General features: G+C 35.9%; 1 protein-coding gene across 1 annotated transcript in view; it reads right to left on the minus strand.

Annotated features, from left to right (window-relative positions):
* Positions 1-715: 715 nt before the first annotated feature.
* The window catches only part of LOC104528103 (adhesion G protein-coupled receptor B3), a gene marked incomplete at both ends in the record, with an annotated part of 43,184 nt that continues 23,198 nt past the window's right edge, over positions 716-20,701 (minus strand). Inside the window, 3 exons of the mRNA XM_029085960.1 lie at positions 716-910; positions 17,702-17,808; positions 18,367-18,468. Of these exons, the coding sequence (XP_028941793.1) occupies positions 716-910; positions 17,702-17,808; positions 18,367-18,468 (404 nt within the window). The remainder of the gene's footprint in view (positions 911-17,701; positions 17,809-18,366; positions 18,469-20,701) is intronic.

Genomic DNA, 20,701 nt, shown 5'->3' on the forward strand with positions numbered 1-20,701 from the left:
CAGCCCCAACTCTCTCAGCCTGTTCTTGTAGATATGTACATCCACCTTCTTAGTATTCTTTCTCAATACATGTGCAGTCTTTGTAAAGTGTCTAAAATGTAGATGAAACCAATATCCTGATCCAGAAGTCCTGTGAAATATTTATTTTAATTAACATTACACAAAGCATTGTGCAGCCTATTATGTAGAAATAATTATATTGTTTTTATCTTTGATTTTATTTTAATTGGCCTCTTGCACAAGAAGAGTTAACCTAACATGTGAAATATAAAATTAATATTAAATGTGCTATCCGTCACTCCTGTGCACTTTTAATGAGCTTTATTTATTTGAATTGAATCCCAGAATTACATAACTAAACACTGTGGATAGACATTTGAACTGAAATGAACTAGAACAAAAAACACTAGCAAGTTGCTTAGTACAAAAAAATACCAACACATCCCTATCAATCAAACCAAATCTTGAAAGAGAAAGATACTAAAATTTTACAAAGAAAGGATTTTACACTTTTCACTTGCTGCAATATTTTGCATATTTGTCTCATTAATTTTATTTCCTTTTCCTATTTTACACTTGTATCTTAGTTTTATGTGAACAATGTTTATGTCTATCATTCAGAATATTTCGTTTTCTCAGTGGGCAAAATAGACAACAGCCAGTGTACTAACATAAACTTTATCAATTGAAACATTACCCTTACAATGTTTCTTACCTGCACTCCATCAGATGCAGGGATATAACTTGCTCTTTTAAATGTGTCTGTAACATTTCTGAGAATTTCCACAGAAATAAGAAGGTCCCCCGCATAAAAGTTTTTCCTCTGAGTTAAATCCAATAATGTCTTTGTTACTTGGGACATGCCATCACCAGCCAACATCCTCTGCCCCTTGGCAAGGTGCTCTTTAATCTGTACCGGAAGAAAAAAAATGAGTTTCAGAACCTACTTTACTGAGAAAAAGGTATGATAAATACTAAACACAGACAAAAATGTTAATATTAAAGCTATTATAATATTAAAGCCATTATAATAAATTTCGTCCTGCTAAAGTGAAGACAAAATAAGTAGACTATGATGACAGAATTATTATATTTTTCAGAGATTCATGGATTTTATACTGAAAGATTTTGAAGTTGTTGTGTTTCACCCATTTGCTTCTCTTTGGACGTTAACAACTTCTCAACATCCATATTCTCAAAGGAACTCCATGGACTGGATGATGCCTTTAATCTACTGCCATGATGTAGCAAGGAACTGGTCTTCTGCAGAGGAACAGCTGTGTAGCCACTGGTGCCACTCATTAAAAAACTAAGAGCTCTGAAAGGAGTAAATGCTAAGGCAGTCCTTGTTATAACCTAGTTTACTGTAGGGAAGCACACCCTTAATCTCTGCCAGCCCAGCTTGGCTAGGCAATATAAGAGCATTGATTTAGGTGGAAGCTGATTAAAGTACTCTTTTCTGTAGTACTAACAACACAGAAAAATCTTGTTTGTTTTTTTAAGAAATGCAAATTAATTTATGAATTGCTCTTGTTTATCAGCCAAGAGAGCATGCTTCAGTGTTAGCTGTCCTAGTAGATCTGTACAGGGCCAATGATAAAAGTAATCCAAAATGCTTATGCTGGTAGAAGAATCCTTCTGATAAGAAGCTGAACTTGTGGATCTGATTAATTCTTAAAGCTGTCTCATCATCCCAGGAGGATGCATAAGTGTATCACAAAGATGTCACAAGGCCAGTCAGGGCTGAAAAAGAGTGCGTGGTTAAAACCACCTATTTTTAAATATGCACATGAATTTACGTATACAAACAGAAGTTCTTCCAAATTGAAGCTAAATTAAAGAAAAGATAAATGATCTGAGACAGATCTCACTCTAGGCAGGAGGACTGAAGAGAAAATTCTTTGCAACTGGCAACCAAAATGCTGACACCATCTCTGTAAATTTATCTTCAATTGCTTTTTAATTTGGCCTTACTACTGATATACAGAGGGAAGGATGAGTAATGTAATGTAATTTGATGGTGAAGTGGAAGGACTTCCAGACCTCCCTAGCCACTTTGTGTGGATACGTGGGGCCTCATTAAAAAAGGAAGGAAGGAAGGAAGGAAGGAAGGAGGGAGGGAAGGAAGGAAGGAAGGAAGGAAGGAGGGAGGGAAGGAAGGAAGGAAGGAAGGAAGGAGGGAGGGAAGGAAGGAAGGAAGGAAGGAAGGAGGGAGGGAAGGAAGGAAGGAAGGAAGGAAGGAGGGAGGGAAGGAAGGAAGGAAGGAAGGAAGGAGGGAGGGAAGGAAGGAAGGAAGGAAGGAAGGAGGGAAGGAAGGAAGGAAGGAAGGAAGGAAAAGAAAGAAAGAAAGAAAGAAAGAAAAATATAGACTATGTAGTAAAAAGTGTTGTGATTAAGAGTTCATAATAACTTTCATGAAAGCAATTTAAAAACTACAGACAACCTCTGACATATATGATCTAAATACTTTTTTCATGCTGTTGGATCATACTTTGGTTATATTCTCAACTGGTCTTGAGATAAACTAAATTTAAATATCACAGCTGGGGCTGGGCAAAGTGGCTGCTTCACGTTATGTCTATGGCCTTAAGTCATCTTTGTAGCAGCAGAGGATTGTTATGGACCACAACAGGCTTACCCAAATCCTAGAAACACTTAAGCCTTGGGAGAACACCTGCCCACTGCAGCATGGACAGGGAATGAATCTACTCTATACTATGAGTACAGAGGTATGAGCATAATTGTACAATCAAATATTAAAAAAAAAAAAATCAGTGAGAAGAATGGAGGCAGTTAATTAGGTTTTTAAACAACTATTTCAGTAGAAATAATACCTCCCTCAGTCTTCAGAATACTGTAATAAGTAATTAGGCAAGAAGCTTTCTTGTAGAAATCCTTTTGTGCAGTTTCTATTCATTTTAGAAGGAAGCTTTGAAAATAATCTTGTAGGAAAATAGTAATGGAGAGAAAGATGTGAGAATGGAAGAAAATTCATTTGAGTAAATTCAGGGTTCTGTTATTGTATACATAATATTATGAACTACTTTCTTGGGAACAAGAAAGCAAAAGCAAACAAGAACTTGATTTATGATTTTTCCTGTGAAATGTTGTCGTTTGCCTCATCTGCTCTCACGCTGCGTATGGGTAGCAAATTAGAAGAGCATCAGCTAACACAGTAACACACAATAGTAGAACTTTTGATGGAACTCGTCCAGCTGTTCATTGACCCCAGAGCATATTTCCAGATTTTAAAGATTAACAATGTTCAGTGTCTCTTTAGTGAAGCCCAAAAGATGTACAACACAAAAGACATTCCATAAAGTTAAACTCACAAATTTAACACGTGCCTCAGGATGTACTGTGGCATCACACAGCTTGATGGCAGAGCTTAAGAGAGAACAAGCAGGTTCTCTTAACTTCAGTAACAACAGCAAAGTAATCAGTTCTCATAAAAACTCTGCTACACTCTTCTGCTTGTACGAATCGCTAGTAGGAAAGCTGTCAAACTATTTAGCATGTTATTTTATATTACTTTATTTTGCTTCCTTTTGGTCCATCTGTATGTTCACCCTCCCATTTGTTTTTCCATGCTCCTGCTAGACTTTAAATTCACATTTTAAAGATGGGAGGGGCCAATTTGTTTTGGTTTTGGACCATGCATAGCACACAGAACTCTTGGTCTTCGCTGCTTTTGGAACACAAATACAAAAATAAAATTATCCTGGTTTTGACTGGTTTTTAGACTTTTGAGCAAATAAATCTCTGTTTTCAGTGAAAAATTTTACAGATCTCTAGCAGCAGAAGTGGGAGCTGTAGTACACCCTTTAGTGCTTTCAGCAAGACATTTTGATTGCTTTTGGACACAATGATAAAAAAGGTTGAGCAAGTGCCCACAATGTCACAGGACTAAATTATTACATCGACTTCAGAAGCAGCCAGGGTTGTGGTGCAGGCGGTTTAAAGTACCCCAGAATTACTGGCTTTAAAAGTTTTTAACTGTTTTTTTAAAAAATGGTATACACACAAAGCTCAGCTTCCCAGCACAAGTACCCTTCCTCCCTTGGGCCATACCACTCATACACAGCTTGTTGAGCAACTTTTCTTCACCCTCTCAAGCTCCAACCCAGAATTTTCTTTCTCTGACCCTTAGCTACCCCTCCAGGCCTACACTGCCTTGAGTCAGACTAGCAGCATAACCTTAGAAGTAGCATAACAAAACAGAAGATTTAAATATGTTTAGGTAAGGAAAGTGGGTGAAAATGAGTTAATTTGTAGAAAATTTTGAGTACGGACTGGTAAGCAATGTGTAGGGCAGGGTAAGGATTAGCAGCCTCTTTATAATCAGTTTATCACATGATGTATTTTCTTGTTGTAAAACAGCCTACAGCTCCTAAACACAACTTAAAAATTACAGGCCATTCACTCAGTTGCTATAAACTGATGCAATACTATTAAAGTCAGTGAAGTTGTCCAGATAAGTATGAGTTGAAGGAAGTGGATTACTTGCACAGCTACCACAAGAATCCTTCTGTGTGAAAACACAGCATATTCTCATCAGTGGTTAGTATAATGTCTTTCTCACCATAGTACTTATTTTCTATGCTATGGTCATTGTGATATTATGCACTGTCCAAGAAAGCTATTTTGGTCACCACTGTAGGTCCTTGTAGTTCTCTGTGAAGGTCATTTTTTAGTGGTCTTACAGACAGGCTCATTAAAAATAAAGTTTATGAGCCGAGAGATACTGAAATGAAGCAGCTGTTAAAGTGATACTTCAGTTGTCAGCCCAGCGTCTAGCCGCCTGCACTATATGGCTGCATACTTGAAAAATTACTGAAATGTTTAACTGGACATTGACTCAGGGTCCAACTGCCTTCGTTGCTCGATTTATCAGAAAGTATGATATAATAAAACTACCTCTTTACAAAGTCAGAGCTCCTAGGCCTTTAGCATTGGAGTACAATTTTATTACTGCAAATTAACAACTAGATATGTTTTAAAAAGAAAGAAAATAATAAACCCTCAAGACACCTATAAAAGATAGAAAAGAATTACTAATTTGAAGAACAACTACGCCATCATCCTTTTTTCATTATTTTTTAAGACGATGTTAGATTCATGGCTAGGTATTATTAATGATGTCATTAATATAGTGTATGGTAGTGGGAACTAAAAGAACCCAAATTAGTAAGCCTTAGATAGAAGTGACGAAAGATAGTTTGAAATAAAAATATGTCCTGAAATCGCTCAAAATCTGCGAACACTTTGCTTTGTACCTCCACAACCCAACGCTCATATTTTGTAAAATATTTTTCATAAAGTTCTTAAGATGCAGAACAGGAAGGAATATTCACATCACCTAAAATACTCACTTGGATTACACAACTGTATCAGACACCTAAAAACTCTTGAGAGTGTTGGTTCCTTTAGAGAACAACCCAGAATACCTGAAATCTTATCTTGAATGCTCTGAATCACATTACCTGGCCTCTGTGTCTCATCATCTTGAGGCTGGAATTAATAGTACCCCCTTAATAAATATTAATTAATGATTTTACATTAAACTTACTTTTATAATTACCAGTACCGAGGTCCAGAAAGGTTGGAACCAAAATGCTGAAATCTATGTGCTTAAACTTAGGCACATAAATTAAAAAGTCAGAAAATATATTTTTGGCAGTTGAACTGTTCCCATAGGTATAATCCTGCACTGAACTGAACTCATACAACATGTTGATGTTTAAACTATAATGTGATATCGTTGTGAAAAAGCTTTTCCTTTCAGATTTGAGAAAAAATTCATCACAGAGTGGTTTTCCTGATTATCAGCAGACAGGCCTTTAACTATTTTAGCACAGAATCTAGAAGTTTCACTCTTATTCTTAATATAATTAATTATTTACAATGTTTTTTTTTTGTTTGTTTTTTTTTTTATTTTCAGGCTGTTTCAGTGTTCAAGAACATTATTTCACAAATCTTTTAAAAGAAACAGAGTCTAAAGATACAGCTATGCATTTTCAGATATGCATCTGAATATTTATAATGTAATATATAAGAGTCTTTTTCCTTTTCTGTACATTCAAAATTTTATGAAGGACATTCCTAAAGAAATACAAAATAATTTTACACTTTGTCAACAGTGAATTTAGTTAGTAGTCTCAATCTAGATTTTGCTAACATATGAATAAATAAACAGCTTCTGTAGAGAAGAAGGAAATCTTATATTCCTTTTGTTTATAATAGAAAAGGGAAAAAGTAATTGTGTCAAGGAAGATTAAGGATATATATTAAGGAAAACTTTTCAACTGCAAAGGAAATAATGTACCACAGTTTACCTGAAGAGACTATGCAGTCTTGCCTATTGGAGGCCTTAACAACAGCAAGAAAAACAAAATGCTGGAATAATGCAAGTATAGCTGATTCTGATGGGACAGAAGTTTGGGCTGGATGAGCTTACAAATTTCCTTTCAGTTCCATAATTCTGTAACAGGTCCCAGCAAATATTCTGAAACTCAAACAAAAGTCTCCTATAATTTAACCCCAACCAGAAATGTCAAAGCTTAATGAGTGTCCTGAACACCTTCCTGCATTTACCTACTGTCATGGTGTGCAACCTACTGCACCAAGTTTCTGCAGATACTGTGCCTCAATCTGCCTCGGTGCACTTAGCTGAAATAACTGCAGCCCTGTGCTTTAATGAACTTATAAATTTACACTGATGAAAAGAAAAATGAGGATTATTTCACTGTATACAAACAGTCGTCCCACTGTCATATACTTCTAAATTTTCTTAGGCAAAATACTCCTCAAAACAGTGATTTGTTTTCAGAGAAAAGGAGCCAGCTTAATCACACAGAATCCTGTGCAGTTCTAGACATTCATCTCAAGCAAATGGAATCTCTGCACAGATGCCAGAGAAATTGTATGTGATCTTGTATATGTGATGAGGTGTATTGGAGAATCTTTGAAAAAAAAAAAAATCTAATATCTGTGGACAGCTAATATGTTTTTAGAAGAAGAATGTGAACAGCTCAGAGGGATGCTTGGTTCTTTCTGTATGCTCTTTCTCTACCTTCTGTCACAAGAAGACTCTTATTATTTTGTTCAAGAGATTTTTTTGCCACTTTAACTCATTCCATAATTATTTTATCACCACCACTTATTCTAGTCCTTGAGATATAAGCACCAAATAGGCAACAGAGAAGGTCATTATAAAGTTTCAATATTTTTATTTCTGCATGGATTCAACAACATATCTTAACAGATATTTTGAATAGATAAGACTGCTCTTCAGTAGTGTAACAAATGGCTCTAGGGATGAGAAGTGAATAATCATTAAACAGATCACTTTTTTGGTTTTTTTTTTATTTTTATTTTTCTTCTTATACTTATCACTGCATTTGTTGACCAGGATTTCTATTATTATTTGATTATGTACTGGTATTAAATGCTCCAGTTATCTGTGATTAAATCCTACTCACGTTGGCATGCTATGTGAGAGATCTTGTTGTTGTTATTCTTGTTTCTTTTTTTAACCAGAGGGCATGTCTTCAAGATTTGTGTTAGCTATGTATAATGCAACATGACAAGAGCAAGAGTTGACAGGAAAAACAGAATGAGGACTCTGAGAGGGTTGTTTTCATTCTATGACAAACGTAACACTGCTTGAGGTAAAGTCTCCTGGCTCTCCATACTGACTGGATGGCTGAGGCTGGGGGTTACAAAGATATATACTACAAATTAGTTGTCTTTCTTTTTTTATAGTACATTGGTCATCCTGGTATGTTTGTGTCCCTAAAACGTAAAGTTCTGATTAACTTCTTCAATTGATATGTTTATTTGATTTTTACCAATCTGTATACTCAGTTGATTCTGTGTTTCTACACAGTAACTGTAATGACACACCCTTCTGTTTGCAGGGCCAGACAGAATGGTTTCTTCAAGGAAATTAACATTATTGGGGAGCTCTAATTTCTTCATGGGAGTACTGCATTAAGCAAGAGAAAAATCTCTTGTGCCCTACATACTTAGCAAATCTGAGTTTAAGCATGGTGGGGGAATGCAGCTAATGAAGTAGTGGACAAAAAAACAGGGGACTTTAAATGTAAGATGCTTTGACCACTGTTTTGCAGCTAGCTGACTAGCCAAATTCCTGTAGACATTCTGCATCTGTGTTGGAGTGAATTTCCCTGTAGTTCTGGTAGACTTTAAAGGAAAAATTAGATTAATTCTTTCTTTACCGAGTTCCTAAGTGGCCTTCATCTCTTGTTTTCCCTCTCACAATACCTTAGTGGAGTTCACCTGTTGGCTGCAGTGTTGGTTGGTTTGGAATATAAATGTGGTTGGGGAACATTCAGCTGCTCACTGCTGCAGCAGGCACAGCAGCAGCAGAAATCACAGGAGCACATTTCATTTAACACACAGATTACTCTTTGCTAAACTAGACATGGAAAAATTATTATGGATGCTGAGATGATAGTGGGAACTTTTAAATTAACAAGTGGGATTGGTTGGCTATTAAAAAACAGATATTCAAAAGCAGAAAGGAAGAAAAGCAATTTATTCAGTTGAAATAAGTTGTGATTGTGTAAGATTGTATGACTGTAAATTCTGCTTATGCAGAATAGCAGGTAATTTTTTTCTCCCACCGTATAGCACCTCTAAGATTGGGGTGTATGTGTATGTTGGCAAGATCAAGCACTATAATTTCATGAATGGAGAAGGTACTACAGTAGCTTTAAACACATTTCACTCTCCTGATCCTAAGCTGCTCGTTTCTGGTGCCTATTGTAATAAAGACAGTTATGAAAAAAACAGTCATTCACTTGGCATGGAGCAGTTGGTTTCTAGCCTATGTATTTCATGTGAGTGGCTGAAGTATTGGGTTATTTCCTCTCTTTGGCCAAGTTCATATTTATTTACTGAGAATTAAACAGATCTGTTAGGAGACAGAAAGTCATGCTAACTTTATAACATAGTGTTACAAGCACTCAAAACCCCAACATTTCAGTCCATGCAATGAGTTTGGCAGGCTAGAGCAGGTAGAGCTTTCTCACAACCACGTGAGTGCCCTCACTATGAAGTAATCAGCAATACTGAAGTCATTAGCTTTTTTCCAAAGTTTTAATCTCCTGTGCAGAATGGGAAAATGTTAGTGAGGCAAGGGAAAACTGTTGTCTGCCATAATCTCTTGATCAGTTGCTTTCTGATGAGAGAAAATAGTTTGCTATCCTCCTGTCAAATACAGAGGTGACAAAACAGAGCTGACTCCTGCAGATTCTGGGCTTATGAGGGAGGCAAGGCAAGGAAAGTAGATCATTTAATGATGCAACTCCCCTACCTATCAAAGGCTGCAAAGGTGAAGATGAAGAGTTAGCATATACCAACATAAGATAGACTGAGGCAGAACAAAAATGTTGTTATCAAGGCCTGTATATTCAAATCTACAAAACTTAGCCTGGCTGCTTTGCTCTGCAGCTACATAAAAAGAAATGAAGCACTAAACTAGCAAAAAAGGAGCAGTAATTTTTTTAGGAGGAAGCCTTTCATTCCCCAGAGTACAGCAGTCATTTCACAGAGGAGTACATGGACAGGCTGATATGCTGCCCTTGTAATATAATTTGGAAAAACAAAATCATCTCTAACGAGCTGCAGCTGAGCAAATCATTATTCACCTCAGAGTTCTTTTTATCAAATTATATTTTAGCCAAGTACTTGCAAAATTGTGAATAACGCTGCTGTGGAAAAAGGGGAAACAAAATTATAGTATGAACCAGAAGCAGCAGAAATGCATTTTTATGGCTATATTACCAGTTTGATATGCAAAGATTCACCTGCATAAGTTCCCATACTCCTCCATAAGTGCTAATATCTTTACATCAGTTTGATATTTCATATGCAGATTTTTCCTTCCTAACTCTCAAGAGTTAAGAGGTTTTTTGGTTTTCCAGCTTCCTCTTTCTGAGAGAAATGCAGCCCAGTTTGCACAAATCCATGTTTGATCTAGGTTATATCAATCCAACTGACGCAAATTAGTACCTTATTTTTATCGAAGCAACTAAATGTAGAATTTCATCATCCAGGTTTGAAAACTGTGATACATAGGTTTATAAAATGGACCGTATTAGTAGAGATTTTCTGATAATATTGGAGATGACCTTCAGAAACAAAGTATCTTGATTACAGGCTTTAGTCTTCCTTGTTATTTATGAGCATAGTACAAAACTCTTCAAAAACTCTAGTGTCCAAAAGTCATTTAAAGGAAGTCTCACTTCAGGCAAAAGGGCTATTCAAGTGCGTGGTAAGTCAGTGATATATTATCAATATTTTTTTTTAAGCAAATCCCTCACAAAATTATATCTTTTTTTTCTGATTCAATAAATCCTGTCACTTAGAATACATGCATTGCAGAGTAAAAAATAGACATAACCCTATATATTCAAGTATTTTCTCCATTTACAAAAATTCAGTTTCTAATACTCCATGGTAAGATCTTATTCATTAATGGTTTTCATTAAAAATGGTCATAAAGGCTTCACATATTAATTTAATAAAAATCTCATAAGCTATGAAAACTCATTGCTCTTCCATACTAAACTATTTTAATATAATTTTAATATAATTTTCATTTTCTGCATTAACTCCAATAAAAGTATTTTCTTTCTTGTTTTTTGGGTTTTGAGTTTTGAGGGGCTGGGAGGATGGTGAGTGGTTTCTTTGGTTTTGGGGGTTTCTTGTTTTGTTTGTTTTCTTTTTCTAATTTAAATGGCTATCATCTGTAGAATGGATTAAGAATGCATGAAGTCTTTAGCTATGTCACTCAGAAGCAGTTGTTCATATAAAGGATGACGTATGTTATTCCTAGTGCTAGGGTCTTGCTTCTTAGTCTTCTTGCTTGTAGTGTATCAAATTTGATAGGTTTCAAATGAAATTAACTCTTATTTGAGGTATTTCAATGATTCTTTTTTTCTCAGATACCATCTGAGGTAGGCTTCTAATCACTGATTCTATTCTTGTTCCTGCAGTCACTCACATCCAATCATAGCACAAATAGCTGAATTTTTTATTCTCAGGAAATACTTTATCCTGTTTATCCAAAGGAACAGAGTAAAAACAACAACAAATTAAAGCAACAAAGCAGAACCTGAAATGTCTCAGCAGATACAACCCACTTGAAGTGTACTGGTTGAAACTGGCAAGAATATGAGAATTGAAAATTAAAAAAAAAAAGTCTCGGAGAATGCATTCTCTATTGCACTACTTTTTACAGTGAAGAATAGATGTCTTCCTATAAGAGATACTCTAGTTCAAGAAGAGGTCATGCCAGAAGTCATGTTAAAATGCAGTTTGCAATCTCTCATGGTGATGCTAAACCAAACTTGACAGTGTATTCAGTCAGTGGAGTTGTAATGTCTGATCTACTTATAAAATTTCAGTATGCAGAATAATGCCTCAGGATATTTTGGAGGTATCTTTCTTTTATGAAAACATACCTTGGAAAATACTAGTTCAAATTAACCAAGTACTAGCTCAAGTAAACAATTTCAGATAAAATAATTAGGCAGACCATTTTCTGTTTTCAGACCAAAGAATATCATAAGCATTCAGGAGAAAACTTCATAATTTTATACAGTCTAAGTCTGGGTCATTAGATCATTATCTAATCTGCCTTTCTGTGTATAACAGTCCATTAAGCTACCAACAGACACTCTTTAAAGAGATTAAAATATGCTAGTTAGATCAAAGGAGTTCAGCTTTCAGAAAATGAAACTATTTGCCAAAGGTAGAAAGACACAATAGGTTTCAATAAGGTCCATAATTTCTGCTATAGCAGTAATTGATTTGTTACAATGGTCCAAAACCAAAAAATATGTCTATCCCACAGAGGGAAAAAAACCCTCCCAGTTCTGAGAATGTAACCTGGAATTAGAAAAAAACAGGGAAATTCCTCCCTGTTAACTGAAATCTGCTGATCAGTATAAGACCAAGAAGTACCCAAAAGGAACTGAAGAAAGGATATCCCCTGACACTAGATCTTATTCAGCCTTACAACTTTACTTCATCTCCATCCACAATAAAACAGATACTTGGAAGAATTTTGTTGTTCTAATCTCCTCTTTCTCCAGAGGAGACACACTTAACAAATTGTGTATCATTGGGTAAAATATTCCTTTTTAGCTGCAAATATGAGTCATAACAGTCCTGAAACACGATGCTGGACTAAGAGCATTTTCTTAATGCAAAGCTGCAGGTACTATGAAAACACTAGAGCAATACAAGAAATCCAGAACAAAACCTGATATATAATCCGTGATGTTTCTTTTTCTGTTCAACAAGTTAATGCTTGATCCCCTAGGTCATGATTCCAGAAGGCAAAGCATACCTATTTATCACTTTGCATTTTCCACTTATAGGGCTTTAGTAAGAATAATCCTAATTAGGTTCTTTAAGTATTATTATTAGAGCTAACTAAATAATTTCCCAAGGGTTTATTTCATGGATTTTGGCATTTTTGTCCCTTAATTTGTTCAGTGAATAATTTTTCATATTAGTCAACCAGCTGTATAAGCTGGTCAAACAGTATTTGTTGAATTCATATGATGACTGATTTGTACCAAATGCTGGATAAATTATTCATGACTAATTGGTTCTGTTATTCAAAGAGATCTAATTATCATCCCTTGTTTTAAAAGGGACCTGTATTCCATTGTGCACAAGGTAAAATAAACTAACAAAAGTATAGGCTGTATGTTTGTGGCATAGGTGAAGTGCATCATCCTCTTTGCTTTTACTTAAGCTCCTACACATGAATCATGTAGGGCACTGCACCCTCAAAAGATGCAAGCTGACTGCCATTCTCCAAGCCAAACCATTCCCCTTCACTGTTTCATCATGTTCCAGTGTATAGTTTCTTTAGGGGTCCTGTAGTTATATTTTAACCATGACAGGGATTTTCTGTGCTGTCATAAGAAGAGGTATGAACACTAACAAGCAACAGTGGCTAGGAACTAATTCAGAAGACCAGAAATAAATTTCCTGCTTAATTGGTATGACGGATGCACTTGGTCCCCCCCTTAACCAGTAGCAGTTTGATAAAAGCTCCAAAGGAGGTAAAGGCCTGAGCTATAGCTGGGCCAAGAAGTCCTCTAGGAAACTCACAAAGGAGCAGAGTGACACAGTGAACACCAATAAATTGTGGGTAGAAGGAGTCTCGTGCATACCTCTCCCATTGTATGTAATTTGGGGCGCATTAAGAAGAGTGTGACCAGCAGGCCGAGGAAGGTTCTCCTCCCCCTCTACTCTGCCCTGATGAGGCCACATCTGGAGTATTGTGTTCAGTTCTGAGCCCCCCAGTTCAAGAGAGAGAGGGAACTTCTGGAGAGAGTCCAGCGGAGGGCTACTGAGATGATTAAGGGGCTGGAGCATCTTTCTTATGAGCAAAGACTGAGAAAGCTAGACCTGTTTAGCCTAGAAAAGAGAAGACTGGGAGGGAACCTTATTAATGTTTATAAATATCTAAAGGGTATCTTGATAGAGGATGGGGCCAGACTCTTTTCAGTGGTGGCCAGTGATAGGACAAGGGGCAAGGGGCAAAAGCTGGAACACAGGAGGTTCCTCTTAAACATGAGGAAATACTTCTTTACTGTGAGGGTGACAGAGCACTGGAACAGGCTGCCCAGAGAAGTTGTGCCTTCTCTGGAGATATTCAAAACCTGCCTGGATGCAGTCCTGTGCAACTTGCTTTAGGTGAACCTGCCTTGGCAGGGGGGTTGGACTAGATGAACTCTAGAGGTACCTTCCAACCCCTACCATTCTGTGATTCTGTGATTGCATTATTATTATTTTTACCATTATTATAATTATTATTTTAAGTTTTATTTCAATTATTAAATTGTTCTTATCTCAATCTACATGTCTCCTTAGCCCTCTGATTCTCGCTCCTATTCCCTACGTGGGGGGAGAGTGAGCAAGGGGCTGTGTTTGGCTGCTAGCCAAGTGAAACCACCACAGTCTTTTTGGTGCCCAATGTGGGGCTTGAGCCAAACACTTTATCCGATAAGTATGACACCCTAAGTGAGCCTTCTTTGAGCTCTCCCTGATAGGCAGAGTGGCTGCATGGTGATGATTTTCCCTTTAGGTGGAACACCTCTCAAGGGTGCTCCTTGAAGCAACAAGATCTTTCACCAACAACAGATCGCTGGATGAGCCCAATATGAATTCTTCCTGGAAGGCAACTGGACTGCACAGCAGGCAGCTCTCCCCTTTAGCAGAGACATCTCTCAGTGTTAAAGAGAGCCTTCTCTTCTCTAGGCGCAACAGCTCCAGCTCTCTCAGCTGGATAGCTCTCCTCATAGGAGAGATGCACCAGTCCCTTAATCATCTTAGTGGCCCTTTGCTCGACCTGCTCCAGTAACACCATACCCCTCTTTGTACTGGGGAACCCAGAACTGGACACAGTACTCCAAGTGTGGCCTCACTGATGGACACGTGCAGCCCTGAACTTCTATACTCACAGTCCAAGCTGTCCAAATGTAAGATGGTTTTATTACATAAAAAGTAAATATAGGTAAATAAAACAGCAATGGGAATATTATCTAGCCCCGAGGCCAACAAACACAGACAGTTTGAATCCCTCAAGATAAACTCCTTCCTCTGTCCCAACGATAGTTTTATTGCTTGCTGGAAATGGTGCCTCTGCCATGCTATCCTCTAAAGGATACTAGGTATTGTTTGGGAAAGTGCTCACTGATATGGTCTTAAATCATGTCAGGGAGTGTGCTAGCAGAAAAGTAGTTAAACAGTGCATATGTTTGCAAGGACACTGTTTAAGCTTGGGCAGTCAACCTGTTTAGTTTATATATTAGTATAATGTAAGCTTCCAGTCCAGAATCTGTGTAGCCAGGTTAGTGGGGTCTGTGTCCAAGGCAACATTCTCTGGCTCCCAGCATGTGAAATATTTTTCTTTAGAGAGTATTTTCTTGGGCACAGTACCATGTGAATTCAACTATATGACTTCTGGGCTGGTTCTGGAACATATGTGTTTTGTTTGGAAACAAGGATCTCTATTCCTCCAGGTGGTCATGCTTTAATGTATTAAGTATTGTATGTATATTATATATAAAAACTGGTTTAAATCAACTTCAGAAATACCATTTTTGAAGACTATACACCTACTTTTGTTTTATGTATTTCAGGTAAGAAATGAAAGGAATTAAGCTCAGACTCAGATTTTATGGCAACATTCACAGAACTGAGTGACACCCCCCACTACTCCTGGTCTGAGTTAGTAAAATAACATTATTGGCAAGTTAAGCACAGTGAAGCATCTCATAAATGCTTTCATAAGCACACATATTTATTATAACAACACTGTCTGTCAGTAGTTTCCTTATAAAGCCCTTTTTTCAGGGATTTATAGAGTTGGCATATGTATCGCGGGGGCCTACGTTTGCAGGGCGATGACCTTATAGGTCTTTACCTCTTTTTCTACAGTTCTTTAAATACACTGTGTTGTTCACTTTGAGAAACAGTAAGATGTAAGACAAGCTGATTTTCTTTATGAACAGGTCTCAAGTGCAAAAGAAATCCACTTTTCTCCTTTAATTATGTGCATATAAACTAGACTGAAATATTGTGCATAAATAAAACAATGTTTAGATTCTTGTGTAGTTTTAAAGTTTTAGCTATTTTTAAATGTTCTTTGGCAAAATATCATTTCACAGTATGTCTAATGGTATTTAATATTTTGAAAAAGGAAATATAGAAAAATAGATAAATCCGATCTGGGTTAGAAATGCCTTCTTTTGTCCAATAATGACCCCTTCCTGCCAGATAGACGTGCAGCATTTAAAAAAGTATTAGTGCCTCACCAAAAGTTAGCTAAGTAAGTCAAACCACTGAAAAACATGAAAAAGCATTTCCCACTGTTTGAGCTGCTTATGAATGACTTCTAGCAATAACATAAAAAGAAAAAGCTGAAGCTCACTACAGAATCAGTGGCATGAGGATCAACACTATGAATAAATGTTGATATGAAATGTAAAACGGTAAGGGCAGAGGAACAAAACTCTAAAGGGATGGTCTTCTGGTCAGGCAGGTCAAGATTAATAAATCCTTTAAAATATTTCAAAATCCTTTAAATATTTCAGAACACTGTAATATTAAAATGCAAAAATAGCAAGTAAAAGAGAAGCAATTTGCTTCCCTTTGAAATATCTCAACATTTTCAATCACAAAATGTGAATTTTTTGATCTGCAATATGACATTATTAGTACTCAAAACTGTATACGTATTACCTACAGTCACTTCCTTGTGCTATTAACCAAAATATAGATTCTAAGCAAATGAAATACAAATGTATTGCTGTCCATGCCCATATAGTACATTTAGTCATATTATATGCAACTGTGGCAAAAGAATAAAATATCAAAAATATAAAACACAACACAGTTACAGCCCACCTAATGTTGTTCTTTCCAGCTAACACTGGATGCTAAAGGGACAGAGTAACATGCAAACAGCTATATAAAATAGTAAAGTTTCTCTGTAGTGGGGAAAATTGCTTTGACACTTTTTTCTGTGTTATTTTAAAAATAATGCTTGCTTTGGCTTACCCTGAAATGGAATGCCAGGCCTCAATTAAGTTTGAATCTAATGAAACAGAAATGCAGCTCAAAGGAATTAATCAAAATCTCCTCTAAGTGGCAAGACAGATTTGAGGTATTACAGCCAGGCTACTACTTTTCAAGGCACCGAAGATTTTTAAACATACTACAGGAGTGTTGCACTTGGTTGAGAGGTTGGGAAGTTAAGCACACAGCTGTATTAGTGCCCCTCTACTGAATGATTAATGGAGCAGTGGCCTTTGGAAAAGGAGGCAGAGTAATAAGAATGTCAGTAAAATATATCATGCAGGCAAAAACCATTGTCTATGAGAATCTTTAAAGTAGATCTTCCCACAATAGTATTAAACTGGCTGAATTCCTTGCCTATGGAAATAGAAAGTAACCAACATATCTAACATATACTATGGTAGTATATTTATAATGCAATATACAATCTATGCATATAAACATATTTAGGCAGTAGATAAATGTATCATGCATATGCTTTTTTAAATAAACTTTTTGTTCAGTATACTGAAAAAAACCTCATAATATTTCTTCATCTAGAGTTACTTTACTTTTTCAAAGACACTGCAATAGCTTTACCCTATAATCATTTTCTACTCTCACATTTGAAATTGAAATTCTTAATTTGATAGCAAAAAGAAATGTTGGTTTTGACTTTCTAGTGTGCAATTAAAAAAATCAAAGTATTATAAACCTACTCAGCAGGTAACTCTTCCAGTAAATCTCAATTATTCATATCTCATTTTCTGATAAAACAAAATATGTCTTACCTCTGAACCCTATAAAAATTTCACACAGTGGACATGAAAAAAGGGAATCTGATTTTTCCATTTCTACAGCAAGACAAATCTTCTTTCAAATACCAGTAATATACAAGATCAGAATAATATACGTTAATATAAATTATTCTTTCTTAGGTCTATTTTTTTCCTGGCATTTCTTATCAGAAATCTGACTTGAGAGTAAATAAGTAAAGGTTGGTTTTTGGTTTGGTTTTTTTTTTTTTTTTTCACACCGGTGGTTAGTAATGAATAAACAGAGCAAGTACTAAAGCTGGCTTTGCACCTACTGAATGCTGCAAGTGTCTGTACTCATTTGATATGCATCTAGCAAAGCTTGGATGCTCCCAGAAGGCCACTCCATGAACACTGAGAGAGCAGCGTCTGCTAGTGGTGCCTGTAAGTCACAAAGAAGACAGAAAATATTTATATAAGTGAGAGCAATTGGAAAGAATTAACTTTATTTAAACTACACTCCATGCTATTTAAAAGCACACACAGAAACAATTTCATGCAATGATTGTCAGCATATAGAGAGTAGTATAAGATTCTGAAACACATTTCAATATTCACTTGGTGGGTTTTTTAGCAGTTTTCTTAATTAAAAAAAAAAAAATTTTGTTTCATTTTCATAACTTTGCCTGACAGGTCCTGTCAAATTGATTTAATGTCAACTTTTTCTCTCTAGCTATAATGCATATATGTATGTGTATACATATATATATATATACCACAGAGCCATGCATATATGTAAGCTGTAAGAGACGGAGTATGTGTACGTGTATATACTATATGTATGTATATGCATATGTAAATATGTGGGGTTTATATAGATATATTAACATATATGCATTTATACATATGAATATGAGTCTACTAATGATTATGTCTAGAACACAATGCAAAAGATTTCTCCCCTTTTTTATCATCATATAATTTCAAAGTAATACTGTACCTGTGGCATTGAGAGGACATCTATTGAATGCCATGTCCCCAGCTGGGGTCCTTTTCCACACCATTGACATCAAATAGTCTTCAGGACATATTTCATAAGGAGCTGCCATTTAGAAATGGGAATTTAAACAGAAACATAAATGTAAAAAAGATATTTTGTACCACAAATTAAGTCTTCAGTCTTGTCCTAATTTTTCCTGAGATGTATATGTTAACATAATTTGGTTTAATTTTAAGAATGAAGTGGTAAAATGCAAAATCTGTAATTTTTAATATCTGTCTTTATGATGGTATTTATTTTATGTAGTCTGTGCCATTATTCTCTTTAGCAAACAAACACTAGGTTGTAGCTGTAATGCTGATAGGTTTGAATCTTTTCTTGTTGCTCTATTTTGATTGATAATATTAAACATCTATTAGAAGATTATGATACTTAAAATATTATAAGCTGTGATGCTTATCTTACACTAACATTTTTAAAGATTTTTCTAAAACTTAAACTGTATGTGAAAGAATCGGTCCTGAAACCACAGCTGAAACATCCAATGTACTAAAAGTACCAAATGAGAGCTGTATATTCCAAAGACCAAAAAGCAGGTTATTTCTTTGAAATGTGTTTCAGTACAAGTTGGTAATCAAGCAAGTATAGTCAATAATATGTGTCTGAGTGGCTATAAAACAAAATGGCCTTTTACTGGTTATTGCAATACCATTTAAAGGAAAAAATATTTTCACATTTTCATAGTCCTGCATGGGGAAAAAGAAGCTTCTGCAAATGCTTCGTGTTTTATTTTTATATGGTCATGATTTAACAGATTCCTTTTGTTCTTTGTACTTTTATTGTATATTCCCAGTTTATGATTTTTGAGTAAATTAGACTAACACTGCAAACATCTGGCTGAAATCATCTCACAACTTAAAGAACTGGCAAATGCTAGTTACTGAAATCTAATTCATTCCAAGTTCAGCAGAGAAAAGCCATGAGTTGTTTAAAGGTATTATTATATGTATTTCAGGAAAATTGTAACCCCACTGTATTACAGCAAAGAGGTTACAAACCAAGAAAAAGGAAAAGAGAAAGGGAATTCTATCACTATAGCAGATGAGGTGATAAGGTAGAAAGCAATTCAATGATTCACCCATGGCTTCACGGGAATCTCTAGCAGAGGCAGAAACAGTCTACAGATTTTACTCATTCCATTACCTAACTCATAAAACTATCCATCATCCCTGTTTTGTACTTCTGCTGAAGAAAGACTGAGGTGAGTAAGGGAACTGAGCAGACTTTCACACAAAGCCATACCCTGTCTTCGGGGAGGACAAAGAATACCTTGCAGATGGCTCAGTAATACCAATATGAATCATATTTGGGCAGAAAAATTGCTTGCTAAATTTACCTCGCCATCAGCATTCCTGAATCATAAATCAAGGCAGTTGGTGCTGTTAGAAAAGCAAGAGATCCATTAATGGCAAAAACCAAAGAAAGCTGGTTATATTCATACTCTAGAATACTAACACTGCTTCAGACTTGCCCAAAAAGTGAGTGCATCAGGCCAGTGTTACGATGGGAAAAGCCAGTTTTTGATAAAAATAAGCCATCTGGTGACATAAGCAAATGAAATTATCATCCTATTATGACCTTATAAACAAAAGAAATGTTCTGATTTGGGGAGCGTAAATTAACATAATGAGGAGGTAATATTATAAATTACATAAATTTGCTTAAGCTTAGAGCTTTTTGGAAGTATATTTGTCATGCAGCTGTGGTCATTTGAAATGTGTTGTGATCACTAATCAACATTTTAGGTGTTAATTCTCAGAACTAAAAATCTTACTTCCCTCCAAATATGAATGTTAAATGTGGGTTTTTTCTGAAAAAAAAAAAAAAAAAAAAAATAAATATATATACATGCACATATATGAATACTTATATACACCATATTTTCTCTTTTATGTTAGAAAGTCAACAGTAATATGAGAGATTTCCCAACTATTTGGAAGGGTATTACTGGTGTACTTTGTGTCACAATTTTCAGAACTCAAGATTACGTTTTAACTTTAGCCTAGTGCCAGAGATAATCTGTGCACCTCCATGTTGCACCCAAAGTAAAAGGCATTCCCAAGAGTGAGTTATCAGGAAAGAGATGGGGGAGCAAGTTAGATCTTGGAAGCGGTATCACTGAACCCAGGCAATTTTTTTCTGATCCCTGGATGACCCTGTGCCTTTCAGTACATTGTACAATACCTTGGATCAAGGAATGCTATGCATAAAAAACCAAACTAGTTCCTCCCCAAGCAAAAGTGTATCTGGCAGAGCTTACTAATCAGGCATCCAC

This window comes from Antrostomus carolinensis, unplaced genomic scaffold, assembly GCF_000700745.2.
Source record: "Antrostomus carolinensis isolate BGI_N321 unplaced genomic scaffold, ASM70074v2 scaffold3237, whole genome shotgun sequence".
Classification (NCBI taxonomy): domain Eukaryota; kingdom Metazoa; phylum Chordata; class Aves; order Caprimulgiformes; family Caprimulgidae; genus Antrostomus; species Antrostomus carolinensis.